We start from the raw sequence: 22,748 nt of genomic DNA, 5'->3' as shown, positions 1-22,748 counted from the left end.
ACATGTGGAGTGTGTCTTAAAAACAAATGTTGGAGTATGAGGCACATATCTGACTCCAATCTTTTGTTGTTTAATTAAAAATGTTTATCAGCTGATTAAAGCATTATTTAGACTGCTAAATAACATGATAAATCTCACCTAGAGCACTCAGGCTCACTGCATGGCAGAGCTTTCCTAATTAATAATGTCATCTGTGATATGGAAACATTCTAAAGCCTCCTTAACTGTTACTGCAGGAAACCCAAGGCAGCCCCATTCTGTAATTTCCAATGTGTGTTTTGTATAATACTTGTATTTCACAGGAATAAATGTTTGTAAACTTAAAACCTAGCCTGTGTTTCAAAACAATTATTATATTTTACTGTTTGTAAAAGGAAATAACATATTACTAAAAATTGCTTTTATAAATGGGGATGGATAGATAGACAGAGAGACAAACACACCAAGTGCAAGAGACTAAAGACCTATGGTTCTTACTGAAGAGATGGAACATAAGACAAGCAGGAACAGCAAGAAAGCAAGGAAGCAAGCAAGCAAACAAGAAATAAGAAGAGGGGAGGGAGAGAAGAAGGAAGGAAGAGAAAGCAAGAGGGGGGAGGAAGGATTTTCCATAACTGATAGCCTCTATTTCACAACCAAGATTCTAAAATGCATGTCTTAGAGGAGAACCACCTTCTGCCTCTTCGATCAATGGCTGAAGATCACTGCAGTGAAACAAGAGATGTGGCATCTAGAAATGTGGACAGTGTTGTGGGGCATTAAAAAGACTGAAGATCACTATTCCAAGCACATTTCTCAAATAATTTCAACGTCAAGGAATAACACCTTGGATGGTTTCTAAAGTGCCACACTCTACACTGCTATTCTATAAACAGTTGCACTGGTAACCAATAAAACCACCACTGCTCTGTGGCAAAATGTGGTACTCAAGAAGAAGGTGCGATTTTATTGACCCTTACTGGTTGGTTGCATTCAAAGTCACCAAGTATATTAAAATGGCCCCACCAACTCCTTTATTAGCAAAGGGTCAGTTTTTCTTTCTCCAAGACAGTTTCAGAGGAAGTTGCATCTTTATACTTATCATGAAAGGCCAAGTAACTAAGAGAAGCACCAGGAGCTGATATGAGAGGAAGCTCCTATCTGATGCTGACATGGGTACATACGCTCAGATGAACTCCAAGTATTATAAAAATTAGTATTTATCCCTCTAAGAGTATGTAAGTTAAAGATACATATGGTATAACTTTATTACCTGTAATGTATTTAAAAACGCATATATTGATGATAAGATCTTCTGAGTGTCCCCAGGTTCCTTATAAACATGAGATTTGACCATGGAATACATCCTACCAATACTAAGACATCTATATATTTAACAACTACTGTCAATTCTCATTATCTGCAATAGTTATGGCTATGGACTGAATGTATGTGACACCCAAAAGTGATATGCTGAAACCTAATTTCCAATGTTATGGTATCTGGAGGTAGCGCTTTGGGAGGTGATTAGGTCGTAAGAGTGGGGCCCTTATGAATGAGACTTATGCCCTTATAGAAGAGATCCCAGAGAGATCCCACACCCTTTCAGCCACGTGGAGTTATAGCCAGTAGACAGCTATCTATAAACTAAGAAGCCTCCCATCACACAATGAATCTGCCAGCACCTTGATCATAGATTTCCCAGCCTCCAGAACTATGAAAAATAAAGTTTGTTATGCAAGCCACCCAGTCTATGGTATTTTACATAAAGCCTGAATGGCCAAAAACAGTTAAGTGTCACAGAGCTGATCCAAACACTGAATTCATGATATGGAACCACTGCCCCTGGAGGAAAGAGAGGATGATGTAGGTTCCTGAGAACACCTGGTCACATTATTTCACCAATTAATCAGCATGGAATTTTCTTTTATGTGTATTCTGTTTAAAGACACAATTTAGTATACATTGTTGATTCATTAACACTGAGCTCAGGACCAAAATGACCATAACTCTTGCTTGAAGAGAACTTATTTCTGTGAGGCACATCAGAGCCTCTTTGTGCTTAGAAATACAAGACAGTGTTTCAGGGTTGTACTTAGAGGCCATTCTAAACAGTGAATCACCCCAAAGCAACACAAAAATATGAAAAAAACATGGCACCAAATAGACAGCAAAGAGGATACTTGTTTACAGTATGAGTCTTGTCCAACCTTAACTGTGAACAAACACACTGACCAAGTCAAATTTGCTGCTTTGCACATTCCTGCAAATAAGCATGAGAGTGTCACCAGTGCTGACTTGGCGGTTTCAAATACACTTTTAGGAGGAGGTGAAATCACAAAGTGGAACCCCTGAATAATGAGTAGAGTCTGCGTCAGGATCACATAAGTCAACTCCCTCATGGTTCATTATACTGGTTCTTCTCCCATCTTCAAGGCAGTAACATGTCATCACCTTCACCCAGCACACACCATGTACCTGTATTCTGAGTAACAAATGCCGGTTGGCGTGCTCCAGCTTCTTCTGTCTGTTTTCAAGCTCTTTTGCGCGTTGCTGTTCACGTTGCAACTTTCGGATATAATCCACGGAGGCTTTTAAAATGGTTCCCTTGTTCCAGCGCATGTCTCTGGGATGAAAATGGAAGGAAACAGACTTTTTTTTAGGACACGAAGATCCAGGAATAAGGAGCATTCAATAGTCAGAGCATTCGGTTCCTAAAGATGGCAAAGACTACAGCCCATTCTCAATTCTAAGCTGAGAATCACTATCATTCATTGAGTGCTTGCCACACGCTGGACACTGTCTGCCCACTTCTTCAATGTTCTGTTACTGCATCTGGACTAGCACCTTGAGAGGGAGGGCCACTGGGCAAGTGGTGAATCAGACATTATTCAACTTGCCCACAGTACCAGAGCTACATGAAGATGAAGTCAGGACTTAAATTTAGGTCTACTCATGACAAAGTCAATATTCTCAAATACTGTATTAAACAGTTATAAGTTTCTAGGACTACAAAAGTTAACTCAGACAGAATAAGCTATGGTTAAAAAAAAAAAGCAGCATCCTTGGATTTTATCATGAATATTCATGGGCAAGTTATCAACCTCACTCTTGGTCTCCGAATCCTCATCTATAAAATGGTGATACCACACTTGTATGAGCAGTCTCATAGCTACGTTGTTAGAATCAAAGGAGGTAGGTTATATGAATACCCTGGAAAAAGTTTAAATGCAGTTCAAACAATGGAGCAGGCACTTTGCTAAAAGGGCTCAAACAGCATTTACCATGTAACAGGTACTTTTTAAAGCATATGACAGCTCATTTAATCATAACAATCTCGATCAACAGGCACTGATATTACCTCCATTTTACAGACTGGAAAACAAAGGCACAGAGAGGTTAAGTAATTTGCCCAGAGTCACACTGCTAGGAAATGGTAGAGCCGGGAAGTCTGGGGAATCTGGCTCCAGACTTCATGCCCTAAACCACTCTTCCTCATATGTGATTGAGTCCTCAAAATGACTAGACTAGATAGGAATATTCTGATTCCCACCCACCTCTTTTCTTAATAGATAAGAAAATTAAAATATGAAAATTCAAATATCTTCTCCAACGTAGGCATCCAATAGGGGACTGTTGTGGAATTCAAACCCAAGCAGCCTGAGTGTGGTGCTTTTCAGTTTTTAATCACATAACTCTAATGTATTCATATATTATAACATTAATAATGCCACTAAGATGTAGGTAAAAGTGAGTTGAAAATTTTAAAGCACTCCAGAAGAGTAAGTAAAAATAAAAGCATAACTAACAAAGTAATATTTCTGTTAGAGCTTTAAATTAATCTGAGCTCATTTATAGGCAATGCTTATGATAATGACAGTGATGAAAACAAAAGCAACTTAACTTACAGAAAACCTCCTACCCCAATAATCTATAGCTGGTAAAAGCAGAATGGAAGTATCAGCTGGGACGCGTGAATGGAGGGCCATTAAAACAAGTCACCAAGTAACTGATCCTCATATGGGTTAGATGAAGAACAAAACAGAAGCACCCCCCTGAGAGGCTGAGTTACAGCCCCCAGAGAATTCCCAAGGGTTGATCCCTGGGGTCTGAGCACCAAAGATGGCAACCCAGGGAGGTGTCCTGAGATATTCAGAGTGAGCAGAAAGCTGGCTTACTTAACATTCAGGGCTAAGAAGAAAGCAGCCACAAAGAAATAAAACTATAATGAAAGATGCCTTGACTAGGCTCATGAGGTAAAAAAAACCAGTACTGAAACAAGGCAAGCAGCCACTCAGTTTTTAAGAAGCAACTATTCCAACCAACTATCTTGGGTTGTACTACTTTGTGAGGCTCAATTAATCAATTATGCTTTGGGGTTTTCAAACTTTTTTTTTTTTTGCAAAGAGAGTGACCCTTTTTTTTTCACACAGAAGTGTGAACAAATCCCCAATATATAAATCACTAAAAGCAGATCTGTTCTAGGGCAGCAGAGGGTAAGAGGCCCAGACTGCGATCAGCTAGGCTATGTCTCTATAGCAGCCCCAAAGTCTGTCCCAGAAACCTGGTATAGGGAAATCCCCATAACAGATGCTAGTCCATTTTATCTTAAAACAATGCCTAAGATTAAAGATCGTTATCAGTTCAGATTATAAACACAGAAGTATTCTAGTACAATAGAGAAAGAAGATATGCAAATAGAGTCTTTCACTGCAGCCCCGTAATTTCATAATATGTTGCTAAAGAGATCCACATGCTACAGCTTAAAAGGATATGCTAAAAAGTGAAAGCTGATAAAGAACAGGAAAATGGGAATTCAACATGCAAGACTGACTAGAGGAAATGAAGGTCACAGCCCCTTCCTAGGATGAATTTGTGCTGCAGAACTGAGAATTGGAGTGTTTGGGGTTTCAAAATGGCTTTTCTTGAAACCTGGGAAAGCAAACTGTTGGGGACGGAAACCGCTTGAACATTCACCATAAACCACCTTAGAATGGGCAATGGTTTTATTTTATTTTGTCACAAATTCCCTGACAATAATGTGAACAGCAAATTTAATAAGCCTTGCATGAATAATGCCTGATTTCATCTTTACATTTTATTAGGTAGCTAAAAGGTCATATTCGAAGGCTAATTTCATCAAATGCCTGTGGGAGCCATTAAAATGTATACATCCACCAGCCCTTTACTTCAAATGGGCCAATTTCTAATGGATAAAAATTGTGTGTTTGTTGTCCTATTTGCTGACGTGGCTGGTTAGGAAAATTATCTTTACAACTGTTATCTCTGAAAGAGCGGCAGGAGAGACTGAGAGCTGAAATCCCCATGAGCTGAACTATACTTAGAAGAGGATTAAAAATTACTTTTTTCTTCCCCTCAAGTGGTAAAACAAAAAAGCACATGTAAGTTTTTAGGAGGGAAAAAAAATTGACCTTTTGTCTGTTGAATATTGTTCAACTTGTCCAGTATCAGCTCTCAGTGCTTACAGATACTATATGAGTTTAAGGGCAAATAACTAGCTAACAAATCTTGTTTTATCAGCTACTGAAATCTCCTTCCTGCCTGAACTGATAAAATATAATTTTTTCAGTGGTTCGGTGTTTATTTGCCAAGGATTTTCAGGAAGCCACCTCCTGGCATCCAAAGAGCATCAGGGAGTTCCTGTTGTGGCACAGCAGGGTAAGGATACAGCATCGTCTCTGAGGTTCGATCGCTGACCTGGGAACTTGTATATGCCATGGATGCAGCCAAAAAACAAAAACCAAACAAACAATAAACAAAGCTGAACAGCTCATGTCTAATAATCCTTTTTTTTAATTTTTTTATTTTTTTTATTACTCAAATGAATTTATCACATCTATAGTTGTATAATGATCATAACAATCTGATTTCACAGGATTTCCATCCCACAGCCCAGTTACATTGAACAAGTCAGTGTATTTCTCTCTAAATTTCAGTTTGATAAGACTAACCAAAGGAAAGGTGCAAAGGGAGAGGGGGTACTTTGCTTTAGTTTTTATAACTGAATGCTTTTTGCAACGTATGAGAAAACATTAAGGTACGAAAAAATATACGACGCGGATTAACACGCAATTGTACTCACGGATCATTTGACTTGGGAATCAAAGTACCTAGTTCCTTAATGCGGTCATTTATGTTAAATCTTCTTCTTCGTTCAACTTTAAGAAAAGAGCACAGGAAAGGGCTATTAGTAACGGTGCTATATACACATTTAGCATATCTCGTTAAAGGCATGTGCATATTAACTCCCCTAGGTCAGGACAACAGAAACCTGAATCAATCCTTCCCCTTATTTTAGTACTGAGGTTAAAGCCCTTCAAAAAACGAGCTACCTTTATAGAAAACTTTATCGTTTATGAAGCCCTGACACTGAAATTTCTCACTGGATTCAAGTAAGGCTGAAATTGGAGTTATATCCTCAGTTGCAAATGACCTAAGGATCCGGGTGTTAGGGACCTGAGGAGGAGGACATACAGCACTAAGGGGGGAAAAGCCTGACTTCCACCCTGATCCTCCAGACCAAGGGCAGCAAGCTTTCTGCAAAGGGCCAGATAGTGACTGCTCTGTGGGCCAAACAACAACAACAAAAACCCCTTATTATGTAGGTACTTACACAACAAGAGAGAGAGAGAACTGATTACCACAATTTTTGTGTTGACAAAATTCAAAATGTACTAATATTAACTGAATACAATTTTTTGCAAGGCAAGTCTACTGATAAGAAACACGGGAGGCTGAAATTTGGGATTTTATATAATTTTCACATATCAAAAGAATATTCTTTTTGCAACTTTTTATTTATACATTTATTGTGGGGGCCATGCCCATGGCATGCAGGGATCGATCGCTGGGGATCCTAGCGCCAGGGATCAAACCTAAACCACAGCAGTGACAGTATGCTGGACCCCTAACCTCCTGAGCCACCAGGGAACTCCTTGACTTTTTAAAATCATTTATAAATGTAAAAAAACAGTCTTAGCCTATAGGCCATACTAAAACCCCACTTCTAGCCTGGTAGTGCCCAACAGAAACGTGTCAGTTTTATACATAACTTTTAGTTTTCTAATAGTTACATTAAAAAAGTAAAAGGAAAGATGTGAAATTAAATTTAATGTTTTTATTAAACTCAACATATCCAAAATATAATTTCAACATGTAAACTATATAAAAACTTATAAATCAGATTTTTTTTTTTTTTGGTCTTTTTAGGGCTGCACCTGTGGTATATGGAAGATCCGAGGCTAGGGGTCTAACTGGAGCTGCAGCTGCCGGCCTACACCACAGCCACAGCAAAGTGGGATGCGAGCCGCATCTGCGACCTTTACCACAGGTCATGGCAATGCCAGACCCTTAACCCACTGAGTGAGGCCAGGGATTAAACCCTCATCCTTATGGATACTAGTTGGATTCTTAACCTGCTGTTCCAGAACGGGAACTCCTAAATCAGATATTTAACATTCTTTTCTTTGTGCTAAGTTTTCAAAATCCAGTGCCCATTTTACACTTACAAAACATTGCAATTTGAACTAGTCACATTTCAAGTGTCAGTAGGCAGTCGTGCTGAGTGGCCATAGTACTGAACAAAATAATCCTAGAAGTCAAGCATCTTTAACTAGACCAAGAATCCTAACAGTTTTCCTCTTTATAAATCCAGCTGTATGTTCCAACTAAATTACCATCTTAGAGAAGGATGAAATAGTAGGCACATTCCAAATAACGTCTAATAAATTGGATTAAAGACATTAATATTTTACTTTACATGTATTATAACCTAATACATATTTATATTTGACTCATTAATATTCCATACACTTAGATAAATATTATTCACTACTTTCTCAATATATGTTGCATTTTTTTCTTAGCTGAGTGATTATTTCTAGGATTAAATCAGTCATGCATCATACTGTCTTATCGTCAGACTTTTACAAAATAGAAACAGTAAATGATACTCAACAGCTCTGAAGAAGAAACTTTCAGACCTCTGATTTTCAAGCTACTTCCTCCAAAACTCTGAATCATAAAATAATCATAAAAAGGAAAACAATACTGAAGTACATAAAATAAAATAAAAATCCCCAATGATCCAGATACCAGCAGTGTAAAATTTGTTATATATCCTTTGTGATGATTTTTATGCTCTAAGAATAAACCTACACATGGCCTGGGTGTGCAGTGCTTGGACTCTTCTTGATCTATGTTCACTTCCTGGTGACCTCATTTAGTCTCATGGTTTTGAATACCACTTATACATTGATGGCTCCCATACTTACATTTGCAGCCCCAACATCTCCCCAGAACCCCAGATTCATGAGTCTGACTATTGGATGTTTCTATATGGAGGTCCAATGGGCAGCCCCCATATTCTTGATCTTCCCCACTTAAACAGCCCTACGCGCAGGTTTTCCCACCTCACTGAATATAACTCCATCCTTCAAGTTGCTTAGGCTAGAACCTTGGAAATCAATTCTCTACCTCTGTTTCTTTCACATCCCTCATTCAATCCACCATCAAAATGTGCTGGCTCTACTGTCAAAAGATTTCCAGAATAGGTCTACTTCCAACATCCACTGCTACCTGCTGGAAGCTATCATCATTTCTTGCCTGGATTATTGCAATCCCTCCTAAGTGGTGTCTCTGCTTCACCCATGCCCAACACCCCTTTGAGTCTATCTAAAACATGGAAGCCATTGAAATAAAAGTCAGAGGATGGAATACTACTCAGTCATAAAGAAGAACAAAATAATGCCATTTGCAGCAACATGGATGTAATTAGAGATTTTCATACTACGTAAAGTAAATTAGAAAGACAAATACCATATGATATCACTTATATGTGGAATCTAAAATATGACACAAATGAACCTATCTACAAAACAGAAACAGACTCATAGTCAAAGAGAACAGATTTGTGGTTGCCAAGGGGAAGTGAGGAGGGAGTGGGATGGACAGGGAGTTTGGGATTAGCAGATGCAAACTATTAACATTTAGAATGGATAAGCAATGAGGTCCTACTACATAGCACAGGGAATTATATCCTGTCTCTTGGGACAGACCGTGATGGAAAACAGTATTTTAAAAAGAATATTTAAGAGTCATTTTGCTGTAGAGCAGAAATTGGTACAACAGTATAAAAAAAAAAAGTACTTTCTACATAATGGGGTTCATAAAGTAGCTATGAGGGAATAAATCAATGCTTTTCTTATGATCCTTCTGGTAAATATTCTTAAAGATAAATACCTAGAGAAGGAAAATCTATGCTTGCAGGCAATCAAACCTTGAGTATTAACTTTTAATGGTTTGATGTTTTTTTTCGTTTTGTTGTTGTTGTTGTTGTTGTTTTTGTTTTGCTGTGCCCACAGCATGCAGAAGTTCTTGGGCCAGGAATCCAACCTGAGCCACAGCAGCGGCAATGATAAGTCCTTTACCACTCGGGCACCACGGGAATCCAGATAAGATCTTAAGATTGTTTTACAGCCTTCAGAATTAGGGCGGATCTTGTCTGCACTTTACTGCCAAGCCTAAACTTGAGAGTTTAGGGGCTACGTAAAGGCAGATATTGCTTTGGACAAGATTCAACTTAGCTTTATACATTTCACTTAGGAGAAGTTTTAGATACTGCCTCATACTTCTTACTTCTAAGGTATTTTAAAAGAAGAAATACTTTAGAGTAAAATTATCTAGAAGCTAGAGGAGACCTTGGAAATATCAGTCCCAATCTCTTGGTTAAAAGATGAAGAAAGATTCTTATATGTGGACGGAAACTGGGAAGGACAGGATCTATTAAAAGAAAAAACGCACACACAATGCCCTCCCTGCAAGGACCTAGCAGTTCCACTTCTTAGCATTAACCAGGAGAAGCAGACTCCCCTGTACACAGACAGACATGTCTCCAAATGTTCACTGTGGGATTGTTTATAACAGGGAGATACTGGAAACAACATAACCATTTAGCAATAAAAGGATTACTAAATATCACAAGTCATACCATGGAATACTATGCAACAGTTCTTTAAAAAAGTAGATAGATCTAGATTAATAATGGCAAAAGATCTTCAGGACATACTGTTCAGTAGGGAAGCAGACAGCAACAGATACAGACAATATGATACTTTTGTGTTAAATCATAGACAAAACAATACTATTATTACCTCTGCCTGCCGGTACAAGAGTGTATATTCTTTTTTTTTTTTTTTTTGGTCTTTTTAGGGCCACATTCATGGCATACAGAAGCTCCCAAGCTAGGGGTCAAATTGGAGCTGTAGCTGCTGGCTTATGCCACAGCCACAGCAATGCCAGATCCAAGCCACGTCTGGGACCTACACCACAGCACACCACAATGCCAGATCCTTAACCCACTGAAAGGCTAGGGATAGAACCCACGTCCTCATGGATACCAGTCGGGTTCACTAACTACTGAGCCACGACGGGAACTCCAAGAGTGTGTATTCTTTAAGACTTAGAAAGAGGTTGGTAAGATGAACTGCAAATTGAAAAACAACAGCAATGATTCTTTTTAGGGATCAGAGAACTCTGGCCTTATTTTATCATTTTTATAAGGACTAAGTGTTTATCAATAACTTATATTCTTAAAAATCAACTGAAGAAAAAGAGGCCAGGAAGCCATGAGAAGGGAAATTCAAGTACACACAAACAATTTTCTCCGTCCAAGACCAAACCCTTTTTTTCCCCAGCCTCTTTTACTTGCTGAAGAAATAAAAATCTTAAGTTTTCATAGGAAAAACTTAAAAATTTTATCAAGAGTAAATTAAATACATAAAAACAATTTTTTAAATGTTAGAAGACTTCTTTTTTTTTTTTAAGTCACAGGTAAAGCCAGACATTTGAGAGGCTACCTCCTCTCACCCAATGATTGCCCTCCAGAAGTTTTTCTTTCTTTTTAATTTTAAATCTCACTGGAGAAGGTGATCCCGTAATCCCCCTCTGTTAATAAGTTCCAGTGTGAGCAACTTATAATTGGGTAGTTGGGGATCAAAGCTCCTTCTTACCAAAAAAAAAAAAAAAAAAAAGCTCCTTAGGATATTGAAAACAAGTGTGTGTGTGTGTGTTTGTGTGTGTGTGTAGGTGTGTACAAAATTCAATTTAATCTGAGATTAATATATAGAGAACATGTCCCTCTAAAACAATTTTTTCTTCCAAAAAAAAAAATGTACTTTCAATAGGTAAAATCAATTTCCCTCCAGAATCTCTGTAAAAGTTTTGATCTAAGGGAGAACATCAACTTCAATTCAATGAACATAAAACCAACTTACTCAAGTTGTGATTGTCCTTTTTTTGCCTCTCTTTGGCCAGCGCTCTCGCTTCAGACTCTGTGGGAAAAATGCATGCTGTGCATGTGAATGAAGCAATCAGAAATGAGAACTGTTTAAGGCACATGAGTGGAAATGACAAAACACCTCATTTTCTACACAAACAGATGCTTATCCGACCTGATGCTAAATAAAAATAGGGTTTAAAAATTTTTGACTTTTAAAAGGCCTGTATTTTTTTCAAAAGCAGTATTTATTAAATAAATGCAAAAACTTGGCTTCTACAAAAGGGTGAAACACCAGTAACAAAGATGTCTAATGGACTATAAACATATGAGTACAAACAAGGAAAAATAAATAAATAACCAGAAACTACAGGAATTTGCTGTTGACAGTATATTATCCTGAGTTGAATTTTCTTCACAGGCAATGGAAATTTTCCGTCTCTGATGGCTTTGTAACACACTTACTTACATGAATACTGAGCAGAGAAGCTCAGAAATGTCTAACTGGTTCATGGAAATGAACTCATTATTTACAAACTTGAGCCAGGTTCCATCGGAACCTGCTAGGATGAAATTATTCAGTGACCATCGGTCGGGGCAACCATTTACTAGTCTAAGTTTTTTAAAAAAAATAGGGTACAGAGGCATTTGGTGGCAACTCCATTTGGAAAAATCTATTTGCATAACCATTCTTGTGAGATCTCTTTGATAAGGGAATACTTTCTCCCTGATAGAGAGCAAAACAAAACCAAAAAAAAAAATGTTGTTTGACTAATCCTGGAATTCAGGAACCTCTGTTATTTTCTTTTCAGAAGTGATATCCTAAATATTACACTATCAAAATTCAGAATTTTATCTCCAAATAGAAATCTTCTTAGCCTAGCTTATAGCATGTTTATTATATGTATATTATTATGTCTATTCAGATAGATAGATAGATATACAAATAGATCATTCAGAAACTGAATTATTTCCATGGGGGAGATCAATCTGAATTATTTTCTCCTTTTTTTTTTTTTCCTCACACAGAAGCATGACAGGCAGCTTTTATTCACATACCCTCCACTGCAGTATCTTAACTTTTTTGGTTGTTTTCTTTTTCTGTTTTTTTCAACTTGCCAGCCCAACCCCCTGGTTCTCTGTCTATCAACCTCCACCCGCCAGCTGTGGACCAGCTCTGGTCAAGGCACCACAGTGAACTACTTTGCCATCAAGTGGCTACAACCACATCCTTCCCACCGAGGCTGGAAGTAGGTTCTCTTCCAGGTCTGGGTACTTGCCTGCAGCCTTAGATTACTCTTAGTATTATCTTCTCTTAGGAGCTGACTGCCTATACATGGCTGACAATTTATTATTTATTTATTTATTTCAGCCGAACCAATGGCATATAGAAGTTCCTAGGCTGGGGATTGAATTGGAGCTGCAGCTGTTGGCCTATGCCACAGCCACAGCATAGCAGCACTGGATCCAAGCCACATCTTTGACCAATGCCACAACTAGTAGCAATGCAGGATTCTTAACCCAGTGAAGGAGGCCAGGGATCAAACCCAAATCCTCATGGATACTAGGTAGATTCTTAACCCACTGAGCCACAATGGGAACTCCATCATTCTTTATTTTAAACCTCCCCTCTTCAAATCCTCCTTCAAATGGTTTCTGTTTCCACTGTACCCTAACTCAGGTAAGAAAACTGGACTTCATGAAGCTATCTTTCCTCTTAGGTCAGATCTGCTAACTCTCAAGGCTGTTCTTTTTCATCTACAGCATACTGCCTCCAGAGTGATCAGCAGTCAGAACCCTACTTCCTGTTCCCTTTCTACTTTTTCTGGCACATTGCGCTCATCTAGTCTGGATTGATCATTTTCTAAGATACCAGTGACTCTAGAGTATAGCAAACATTACATCTGCTTTTTTCTTAAACTGAGTAAGAGAGTGCACTTCCTTCACTCATTTCTCCCTATCACCCACTCCCTTGCCTCTTTTCTTTTTGAAGAAACAATCATATATACAATTCAAAACTCCACTTTGGACTCAGGTAAGAATTTTATGCATGTCACGCTAACCATATTTTATCATTATTTAACGCAGAGTTCATTTAGCTATATTTTCTAAGACTTCCTTCCTTCCTGGGAGGGTACTTACTTTTTTATTGGCTTCCGATGGTTTTCATGTATTAATTAATTAATTATCTTTTTAAAACAAAGTCAACAATTTTTTTAAAAGTCTTTCTCCTGTCACAGTTTTCTGAAGTGTTTTTTTAAGATACCCTTGAAAAGAATAGGAATTTTTTTTTGTACCAAATCTACATTCCATAGTCTCAGTCTATTTACCCAATCTTGTGGATGGAAGGACCAAATAAAAAAGGGGTGGGTGGGGGGGAGAGGTGAAAGCCATAAAATTCAGCATGGCAGAACGCCAGATCTAATACAGTTTCGTCATGTTTTAATGGCCAAATGCCTTCCCTAAAGCATTAAACAAAAATGGCAAAATAGGTAATTTCACACTTGCCTCAGAACAAATGATACCTGATGCTCCGTTTTACCATTTATTTTTTCACTCCATGTAATAAATCTTTTACACATGATATAGCAAAAATAACAGGAGGCACCTAAAGATGTAAGAAATATCTTCTTACCTTGCCTCCATTACGGGCTTGAAAGTGTGTCAAAGGAAAAATTCAGACCAGGGTTCTTGAACTCAAATGTTTCTAGTAAGTCAGGAAAATATCCAACTGAGTAGAGACTTCTTATGACTGAAAGTGTTGCCTGCTGCCCCCAGCCTCAAGGGGACAGCAGTCAAAGACACAATAATGGGTGTCACAGAGTAATGGTGCCATGGAGTAATGGCAGCCTGAATGCAAGAATCGCAAGAAAACCTGGGAACCAGGATTTTCAAGTATACATCCTCTATCCTAAAATATTGCTCAATGTTTTAACAATTGCATAGACCTAAAAAAGGAGGTCTGCGAGTTGGAAATGGTTCTGGATGGAGGTCACTATTTGGATAAGTTTGCTTATCAGAAAATAAATAGAAAATCCCAAATAAGGGGCAAGTTCTTTGGGTATTTACCTGTGAGCTCCCTTTTGATGTTGGGAAGGTTAGCTGGACAGGAGTTGCTGATGGTGAGGCCTGGAGGTGGCAGGCCTTGGTTTCCATAAAGATCAATCAAGTTTCCAGAGACGGGTAACTGGAGAGAGAGGAAAACAGTAACGGAAATGAATCATCGAGTAATTCCTAAGTTGTTCAGCAAAAACTCATAGGCTATTCCAGATTTTATTTAAAAGAAATGGTATGATGTAAAAAGTTATTAAAAAAAAATTTAGTAGGCGTTCCCATCATGGCACAGTGGAAACAAATCCAACTAGGAACCATGAGGTTGAGGGTTTGATCCCTGGTCTCGCTCAGTGGGTTAAGGATCTGGTGTTTCCGTGAGCTGTGGTGTAGGTGGCAGACAAGGCTCAGATCCTGCATAGCTGTGGCTCTGGTGTAGGCTGGCAGCTACAGCTCTGATCAGACCCCTAGCCTGGGATCCTCCCTGTGTGGCGGGTGTGGTCCTAAAAAGGAAAAAAAAAAAAAAAAAGTAGGAAAACCTGAGATGTTTACTTTTCCATTCATTCACAGATATATGGCTGCCTGAGTGGGTTCCCTTAGAGAGAGAAAATGAGGCAGAATTTCACACCAATAAATTATTATACCACCAAGCTGATAGGTTTATTCTGAGTGTGGAGACAATGGATAACATGGCAAACTCATTACCAAGGCCACCTAGTAGCTTAGAGTAGATAGATGTTCAGGAAATGTTGGCTATTATTAGACAATAAGGTCCTATGCAGAATGGCTTTGTCACCAAACTAGGTTTTTCACCAAAATCAATTTCCTTCTTCCCTCGCTTCCTCTCCCCCTTCTTCTCTCCCTTCCTTTATAAGGAAAAGCAATGAAAAGTGCTCTCTTATTGAAAAAGAAATGGTCTACTGCTAAAGAAAAGTGGTTTTCCTTGAAACTGAAATCTTTCCCAAAACCACAAGAGGGAGCCCAATGACTTTGATAAAAGAACAAAACTTTAAACTTAAAAAAAGTCTTCCCAAACTAGCTTACGAGTGATTATCTCCAGTTATGAACTGAATATTTTCAACGAGTGAACTTTTTTTTCTCTCAATTGACTTCCTTATGCTCTATCTGCAGTTCCCTGAAAGCAGTTCACTGCCTGAGTTTGATGTACCCACTTTTGTAGATCTAAGAGATCCAAGACACTTCCTCTTCCTACTCTCTGAAATAAAGTTCTGAGTCAAAACTGTTGGGAAACAGTTAAGTGACTTCATTATCTCCACCGCAGAAACGTCCCATTTCCAGCGGAACTCAATTCTGGGAACCATTATTACTAGGTAAGACTTTATGTCATTCGGTCTTTCCCTGACTTGATTACACACTCTGAATTTTACTCTTTATCTGAGGAAAGTAAATTTGGATAGCATTTAAGTGTGGTTAAAATATTTAGTGACCAAGAGGTACCTGGGCAAGATTGTACTACAACATGGCACATTTCTTTCTTTCAAATAACCACCAAATACAGATGCAAATATACCATGAAATAGAGTCAAATGTGTTCCTCCTCACTGGTAGCCATCAGCCATCTCACTCCAATCATAGCTTCTAAATAAATACTCTATGAATTTAACCCCTAGCTAGAAAGATGTGGGAGGGCTGGGTACAGAATAAGGTATTTTCCAACAGGTTAATATGAAACTTGCTCTAGCATGATTGGGCCTGGGGTCAGCCAGGAGAGACAGATCAGGAGAGCACATCTCTCTTTTCCACTCAGCCCTTTACCTCTGTGAAGACAGCATTTAAATTATGTATATGCAATGTAATACACATACCTCGCTATACATATGCATATGTACAATGCATTGTGATAAATTAAATTGCCCTTGAACCATATTTCAAGGCCCTCCAGTTAAGGAACTGATAAAAAACTGACTTTGGTTATTAGCAGTCATTTCATTCAGTGGTTTTATATGAAACAGGTCACCTTCCAGGGACAACCTTGCCCTACGTGTGTTCAGTTTTATTCTTGTCCAGCTTAATACAGCAAAGTGAAAGGTGCCCAGATGTCTCAATACAGCACTGTGGAATTAGGAAGTCAAAACTTACAAAGCTGGTATGACATGTGGTAACCCTTCTAGATTCGAAAGCTTTATACTCCAATCCTTCTGGAGTTTCAGATTTGGGAAGAACTACCAGGTATTCATAAACCAAGAATATGACTTGAGAGTCAATGCAATAAGCTGAAAAAAATTATTACCTAAGCTGGAGAGATATAAATCACACATATAATATTTCATATGAAAATTGTATGCAAAACATTCAATTGTGTCATTATGATAATTTGTTAGGGATAAATAATAGGCAAGTGATACGTACAATCAGCTTTGGAAAAAACTCTCTAAGTCATCATTGGATCTACAATGAACAGATATCTAATTAAAAGCTTCTCCAGGACAAGAATATATTTTCTAACCATAATCTAAAGGAAGATTATCTGTATTTTCTGTATATATATACTTAATAAATGCAGAACAGGAGACAGAAAAGGTAAAAGAATCAAAAACTGGGATTGAGACAGAAAAAAGATTCAAAGGGCAGGGTGGAAACAGGAAGAGAAAGACACAAGCACGAGAGGGAGAGAGAGATAGATGGGCAGGGCAGGTGGGAATGGGGGAGATCCAGAAAGAGGTGGAGTGGGAAGGGGTTAAAAACTACAGAGAAGATCGCTCTGAATGGCATGGATTGACAGCAGTGCTGATCAAAAAGAGAGATGCATTAAAATCTCTGTAACGAGACGCCTTATCGGGCACTCCATCGAGGTCAGACATCATTACTTTCAGTTGAAGAAGCAGCTTATAATCCTCTGGAGGGTTTCCCACTTTGCCTGCTTTTCTATTACTTGCTGGTTAGGATCAGGCAGTGTAGAGCCTGCCAGAATATCTTTCTGGGGAAAACTTCATTTGCTAGGCTCCTGCGCTGAGCCAGGCACAGAAGCAGAAAGGCACTTGGTGTAGCTTATCTTGCTGATTTTACAAAGAGGAGAGTCAAGGTTCTTGCTATAACTGAGAGGGAGTTTTGGATAGGAAGTTTACTTCCCATGTTAATAGCAGTATTTGGGGGTTGATATCAACCTACTGATATTAACCAATTAGAAAGTGCAGTTTTCAATTAATCTCCAACGTAACCTGGGCAAATAAAAACCCATTTGCTCTCTAACCAAGTGTGGATATTCAAATTACAAATTAACAGTACAGTCATTTATAACCTGGGCTTAGGAGTCAGAGACCCAGGTTAGAACATGATTCTGTCACTGACCTAACAGAGTCAAGGGCATTAATCTCTTTCGGGTGAGATGTCCCTTTCTGAAAATTGGCAATGATGTCACTCATCCGACAGGGTTTTGTAAAAACTGAGATAAAATAGGTGAAACAGTATACCTGCTTCTCAAGTGATTGATAAGCTGCTATGTTTAGTAATATACTTTTCTAGAAAGTACTATATTCCTACTCTACAGTTTGGGGACAGTTGAGCTAATTTTCACCTTGATCAGCAAAACTACCTGCCACATCAACTCCCAAGCATCTCTTGGTCCATTGCACCAATTTATTGGACTGCAATGAAAATCTGAGCATAGAAACCAGGGGCTATGTAGGGCTAAAGCAACCTACTTAGTATCCTAAATCTTCTCTGTTAGGGGTTGTTTTGCCCTCTTTTCCCAAGAGAACATTTGTCAATGTCTAGAGTCATTTTTAGTTGTCACAGTGGGATGACAAGGTGCAACTGGCATCTCATGGGTGGAAGCCAGAGATGCTACTAAACATCCTACAATGGACAGGACAGTCTCCACTACATGGGATTATCCATCCCAAATGTCAACAGTACCATGGTTGAAAGACTTTGCCCTAAATGATGGTTTACATTCTTTGCATTAATGGCTATTGTTCAATGAAGCTACTAAAAGGAAGGCTGATTAAGACAAGATGCCTTTCTAATTAAAAATTAGTCTCCACGCTGTGCAAATTTAAAAATGGTGTGTTGTGTGGTTTCCCTTCGGAGTTAGAAAAATCCTCCCATAAACAGTTAACATCATAATTAGGTCAAAATAACACCTTTGGAGCTAAGGAAGAGGAAGAAGCGACTTCTGTTCACATGAATATATTGTCTCTTGGCTGGGTTTTCATTTAGCACATTAACCTGAGGGACAAGATTTCACTTCCAGTGTAGATGCTACACAATGGACAGACGAAAGCCAGAGTCTAATTAGGACAAATAAAGAGAGGGTAGACACACGTGGGTATGTGTCCCAAACTTGGTCTGAATCAAGTTCTTCAATGGTCTGCTCCACCAAAATGAATATTTTTCCAAGTAAATGGTAACTGTAAAATGTTATTATTTTTTTCTCTTTGGATGGTTCCCTTCTCTGAATATCAATTGAGTACTGTTAGCACAAGTAAACTGGGACTTTTATTCTTTGTTTGTGATAATACAAGAGGCCCTTGTGCTCTCAGAATAGTTATTTCTAGACTCCAATTCCCTTAGGATAGTTTCCTCCCTGAGTGTTCCTTCCACTTTGTTTTTTAAAGCCAATAGCTTGAAATAAACCATTTCAAAGAATCAAATAGAAGGGGAAAAAAATGCCCAACATAAAGAACATAAAGTTTAAACTCACTGTGGGGGAAAAAAAATAAAACATCAGGAAGTTGTAGGAGATTTGTTACTTAATTTTGACAACTAAAACCCAAATGTATCAAGAATAAGAGCTAGAAAATGACATTGGGTGAGAGCATAAAAGGGCTAGGACTGTTGTAAATGTCTTTTTGTAGGTTTACTCTTACAGTTTTCATATGGATTTGACTGGTTTAGATGGCTATTATTATCCCCATTTTCTAGAGAAGGGAAATGAGGCAGAGAGGACAAACAACTCACCCCAGAGTAGGTATCAAACTCAGATGTCTGGCTTAGAGTCTGTGTTGCAAATCTCTATGATAGAGTATCTTTCCACCAGCAGTAAAATGCTGAAATAGTTTTGTTGTGGGAAAGCGTGGATGGATGGGAAGAAAGAAGAGAAACAGATGCCAGGACAAAGTCAGTGATACTGAGGATGGCTGCAGGTTACTCTTCTCCTGACTAGGAATGAATTAAAGTCTGCCCAGGGGTTCTTTCCCATCTGGGAATGCCCCTGCCATGGCCTCTGCACTCCTGAACTATCCTTCTCCATTCAAGGTCTGAAGTAGTCCCCCTTTCCAGACTCATAAGCCCAATGAGATCAATGATACCTCACTCATCCACATCCACAGCACCTTGCCCAGTGCTGGTCACATGAGAGACATTGAATAAATGCTGAGTCAATCTTAAAATGAGTTCAGGAACAACTGGACAATGAAGGACTCTAATGCAGACTGACCAAAGAGACATACACATTTAGTCTCAAAAGTTAGGACAATTATCTTTAGAAGAGTTGTCATGAGGACAAGTTTGCCATGAGGCAATCTGGGACCCATACCTGGAAATCACAGAGTCACTCACTGTGAGAAATACGCAGGTGCCAAGTAAATATCACCTATACAAAATACCATCAAAATCATTTGAAACTATAATAAATTATACTTAATAATAAAATCATTTGAAACTGTAATAAACACACTTAATAATTGAGATATTGTTGAGTACAACTTATGATCCCAAAGCCAAATAGTATACATACTTCAGAAGACGTAAGGAAGGCCCAAGGATCAGTCCCATTTTACAGACTGGGGAAAAGTAGGACTTTAAGAAGCTAGGTAACATGCAAGGTCAGACAGTAAACAGCAGGCTCGGGATTTGAACCCAGGTCTGATCATAAATCTTCAACTCCCAACCACTGTGCTTTACTGCTTCACTTGTAAGTGGAGGCTTTCAAGAAGCTGGATGCCAGATGTTTTGGTGAGAAATACAAAGGATATGAAAGAAGAGGTTAATGCATTGAACACTAGGTTGGATCAGGTGATGTCCAAGGTCCTCGCCCTTGGGGAAAAATTAGAAAGGGGTAATTTTTTTTTTAATTATGTCATTTCTACAGTCTTCCTGAATGTGCTCAGGTGCCCACTTGATGCCACTGGAAAAATGACCACCCTCATCAGCAAAGCCTTTTTAAGATGACTGGGCCATTAATAATTAATGCTGCTAGGGCACTGGGTATATTTATAAATTCCCTAGTGCACGCTCCCCCAAGGGTTTTGCTCTTGTTCACCTTAGGATTTTGACTGCTGACAAACAGTCTGCCTCACAGGATGCAAGAAGTTGGAAGCAAGAGGGTTCCATGCAAGCCAAACAGGGACTCAAAGAGGGTGAGAAGAGTTTGGCACAGAAACATCTGTCAGAAAAACATCTATCATAAAGAATATTTAGTTCTTTCGAAATCGGTGGGGGACAGTGGGGGCGGGAGGCTAGATGAGTAGTCAGTGGAAAAAACTAAGGACCCTAGAAGAAGCTTAGAGGTTTCAAGTGGAGTTCTCACCCTTCAAGACTTCAAGTAAGTAACTTAACTGAACCACAGAAAGGAAATAAAAGGTTAACAATAAAATTTGGTTTTTGAAGTCCCCGTCGTGGCCCAGATGAAACGAATCTAACTAGGAACCATGAGGTTACGGGTTCGATCCCTGGCCTCGCTCAAAGGGTTAAGGATCCGATCTTGCTGTGAGCTGTGGTGTAGGTTGCAGACACGTCTCGGATCCTGCATTGCTGTGGCTGTGGAGTGGGCCGGCAGCTACAGCTTCGATTAGACCCCTAGCCTGGGAACCTCCATATGCCGCAGGTGAGGCCCTAAAAAGCAAAAAAAAAAAAAAAATTGGTTTTCTAGGGATTTTGCCATAAGTAAGTAAGGACTACTAGGTTCCCTTGCCAAGGGAATTTACTACTAGCATTTAACCTTAAATTTTTTTTTTTTATTGTGGTAAAAGCATATGACCTAAAATTTACCGTCTTAACCAGTTTTAAGGATACAGTTCGGTAGCCTTAGGTACATTCACTCTGTGGCACAACAGATCTCCAGAACTTTTTCATCTTATAAATCTGAACCTTTGTACCCATTAAAAACAACTACTCCTTAAACCCTGTACCCCCATGGAAGTTAGTATTTTAAATACTAATTACTAAAGAATATGATAGTCTGATGGCACTGCTCTTAGAGAAAACAGAAAATAATGGGCCTGGGCATCCAAAGACATACTGAGGCTGGCTCTGACACATCTGAGATATGTAATTTTGGTCAATAGGAGTTAAACTTTCCTAATCCTAAAACTGAGGGCAATGATACCACACCAACATGACTCAAAGAATTCCGGCAAGGGCTTAATAAAACCTGCAATAAGACTGGCAAAATGGCACCGGGAACTATATCCAATCTCTTGGGATAGACCATGATGGAAGCTAATATAAGAAAAAGAAGGTATATATATGTATGACTGGGTCACTCTGCTGTAGAGCAGAATTTGGCACAACACTATAAATTAACCACACTTTAATTAAAAATTTTTTCAATTTTTTTTGGCAAAACGGTAACAAAATTCAATGGAAGGAGTGAAAGAAAAGAAACACTACAAGCATAGTAATGTTATTTCTTTAAAAACTGCATTAACTTTTCAGGCCAACTAGAATACCACCATAAAGAACACAATCTACAGTATTTCCATCAGCAGCAGTGTACTAAGTTAGGCATCAGATGTCAAGGGGAATTGGAAGACCTAACCTGCTACTGAAGGTGGACTTGGACTCCAGGGAGTACAGAGTATAATCATGGGGTTACTGAAAAACTCATGAGAAATCCTTACTTTCCAACGTCTTAAGTCATTTATTTGTGATCATAAGATAATTGTCTCATTCTCAATAAATTTCTCAATGAATCACGTGCAAAAAGAAACTGAAAATTCAGGAAAAGGGAGAAAACCCTGGGAATAATATCTCAAGATGTTCTTTTAGAAAAAAAGAAAAAAAAAAAGAAATACCGTATTCGCCATTTGCAAGGCAGGATCCATCAAGCCCAGGATTTCTTCATTATAACTTGATTCTAGGCTAATGATGTCATCGATTACATCATCCATCTGAAGGAAAAAGGTGATGGAAGAGAAATAGATATAAGCAAAAATTATGCAAAGCAACCCAGAAAGAAATCCATGGTCTCTCTGTACCCAAAGCAGTAACATTTTTAGGACCTATTGTATAAGCACAGGGAAATTTACTCAATACTGTGTAATAGCCTATATGGGAGAAGAATCTGAAAAGGAATGGATACATAAAATATGTATAACAGATTGGCTTTACTGTATGTCTGAAATTAACACAACTTTGTAAGTCAACTATATTCCAATAAAATTCTGTAGTTAGATTCTAACAGGTAACTGCCCTCTTCCTCCCTAAATAAGAACACTATGGAAGACCATTAACACTAATG

The 22,748-nt window shown here is 38.6% G+C and overlaps 1 protein-coding gene across 9 annotated transcripts in view; it reads right to left on the bottom strand.

The window, feature by feature from the left end:
- Window positions 1–22,748, bottom strand: part of MITF (melanocyte inducing transcription factor) — a 239,427-nt gene that overhangs the window by 7,242 nt on the left and 209,437 nt on the right. For 5 of the 9 annotated variants that reach the window (XM_047779094.1, XM_047779100.1, XM_047779096.1 and 2 more), the window contains 5 exons: window positions 22,303–22,398; window positions 14,345–14,462; window positions 11,274–11,348; window positions 6,083–6,158; window positions 2,458–2,605 (listed from right to left, as the gene is read on the bottom strand). In XM_047779094.1, the coding sequence (XP_047635050.1) occupies window positions 2,458–2,605; window positions 6,083–6,158; window positions 11,274–11,348; window positions 14,345–14,462; window positions 22,303–22,398 (513 nt within the window). The remainder of the gene's footprint in view (window positions 1–2,457; window positions 2,606–6,082; window positions 6,159–11,273; window positions 11,349–14,344; window positions 14,463–22,302; window positions 22,399–22,748) is intronic. The other 4 variants (XM_047779095.1, XM_047779097.1, XM_047779102.1 and 1 more) reach the window with 1 other exon arrangement.

The sequence above is a fragment of the Phacochoerus africanus genome, chromosome 1, assembly GCF_016906955.1.
Source record: "Phacochoerus africanus isolate WHEZ1 chromosome 1, ROS_Pafr_v1, whole genome shotgun sequence".
Classification (NCBI taxonomy): domain Eukaryota; kingdom Metazoa; phylum Chordata; class Mammalia; order Artiodactyla; family Suidae; genus Phacochoerus; species Phacochoerus africanus.
Note: the sequence above shows the minus strand (reverse complement) of the source record. Positions and strands in the feature narration are given on the sequence as shown.